The sequence below is a fragment of the Diospyros lotus genome, chromosome 12 (assembly GCF_014633365.1).
Source record: "Diospyros lotus cultivar Yz01 chromosome 12, ASM1463336v1, whole genome shotgun sequence".
NCBI classification, from domain to species: Eukaryota; Viridiplantae; Streptophyta; class Magnoliopsida; order Ericales; family Ebenaceae; genus Diospyros; species Diospyros lotus.
The window spans coordinates 1,942,618-1,943,356 of NC_068349.1; the positions used below are offsets into that span (position 1 = coordinate 1,942,618).

The 739-nt window shown below is 49.1% G+C and overlaps 1 protein-coding gene across 1 annotated transcript; it reads left to right on the top strand.

Moving 5' to 3' along the window:
* Positions 1 to 4: 4 nt before the first annotated feature.
* LOC127786776 (glycine-rich protein 23-like) lies at positions 5 to 516 on the top strand (the record flags this gene model as incomplete). Its single annotated transcript, XM_052314425.1, has 1 exon — positions 5 to 516. A coding segment is annotated over one exon (276 nt), but the record flags the coding sequence as incomplete, so codon positions are not given.
* Between the last annotated feature and the right edge of the window lie 223 nt (positions 517 to 739).

Consider the following 739-nt stretch of genomic DNA (forward strand, 5'->3'; position numbering starts at 1 on the left):
GGGTCTAACTGACCAGAAGAACCTTGTAACCTTCGGTGGACTTGGCGGCTACGGCGGCATCGGAAGCAACGGCCTGCCCGTTGGCGGAGTTGGGGCCGGGATAGGCGTTGCTGGAGGCTTCGGTGGGACCGGAGGCGTCGGCGGCGTCGGCGGGTTGGGAGGACTCGGCGGCTTGGGTGGAACCGGTGGCTTGGGACCTTTGGGAGGCATTGGTGGCGGCGTTGGCGGTGGTGTAGGTGGCGGTGTTGGCGGTGGTCCCGGTGATCTTCCACTTCCCTGAAGTAACAAGTACGTAGAATACTAGTAGTACGCAGTCATGCCGGCGCCGGCTCGTAGTTGTTGTGGTGGGGGCCTTAATTGGCTGCTCCTTTAACTTGGGTTAGCTGATTAACCAGGTCTTGTATTGGGGTTTGTCTCTGTTAGATTTCAACTTTAATGTTGTTCGCTTTAATTTGCTTTGTAATCTCCTATCTACGGCTTGTCCTAGACTATCAAATAAACTTATCTTATATGCTATGCGTTGCTTTCAATTTACGCAATCGGGCTCGCTCCTCCACGCTCTAAACTTGCAATCGGTCTTCCAAATGAAACGTACAGTTCTATTGCCGCAACTTAGAATCCTCCTCTTAAACTCTAAACCTTAAATTCGTTTTTCATTCCAAATAATATTACAAATATTAGAGATGTAAAATAAGTCGAGATCTGGCGTGACATACTTTATCTTTATCTTAAAAGAAAA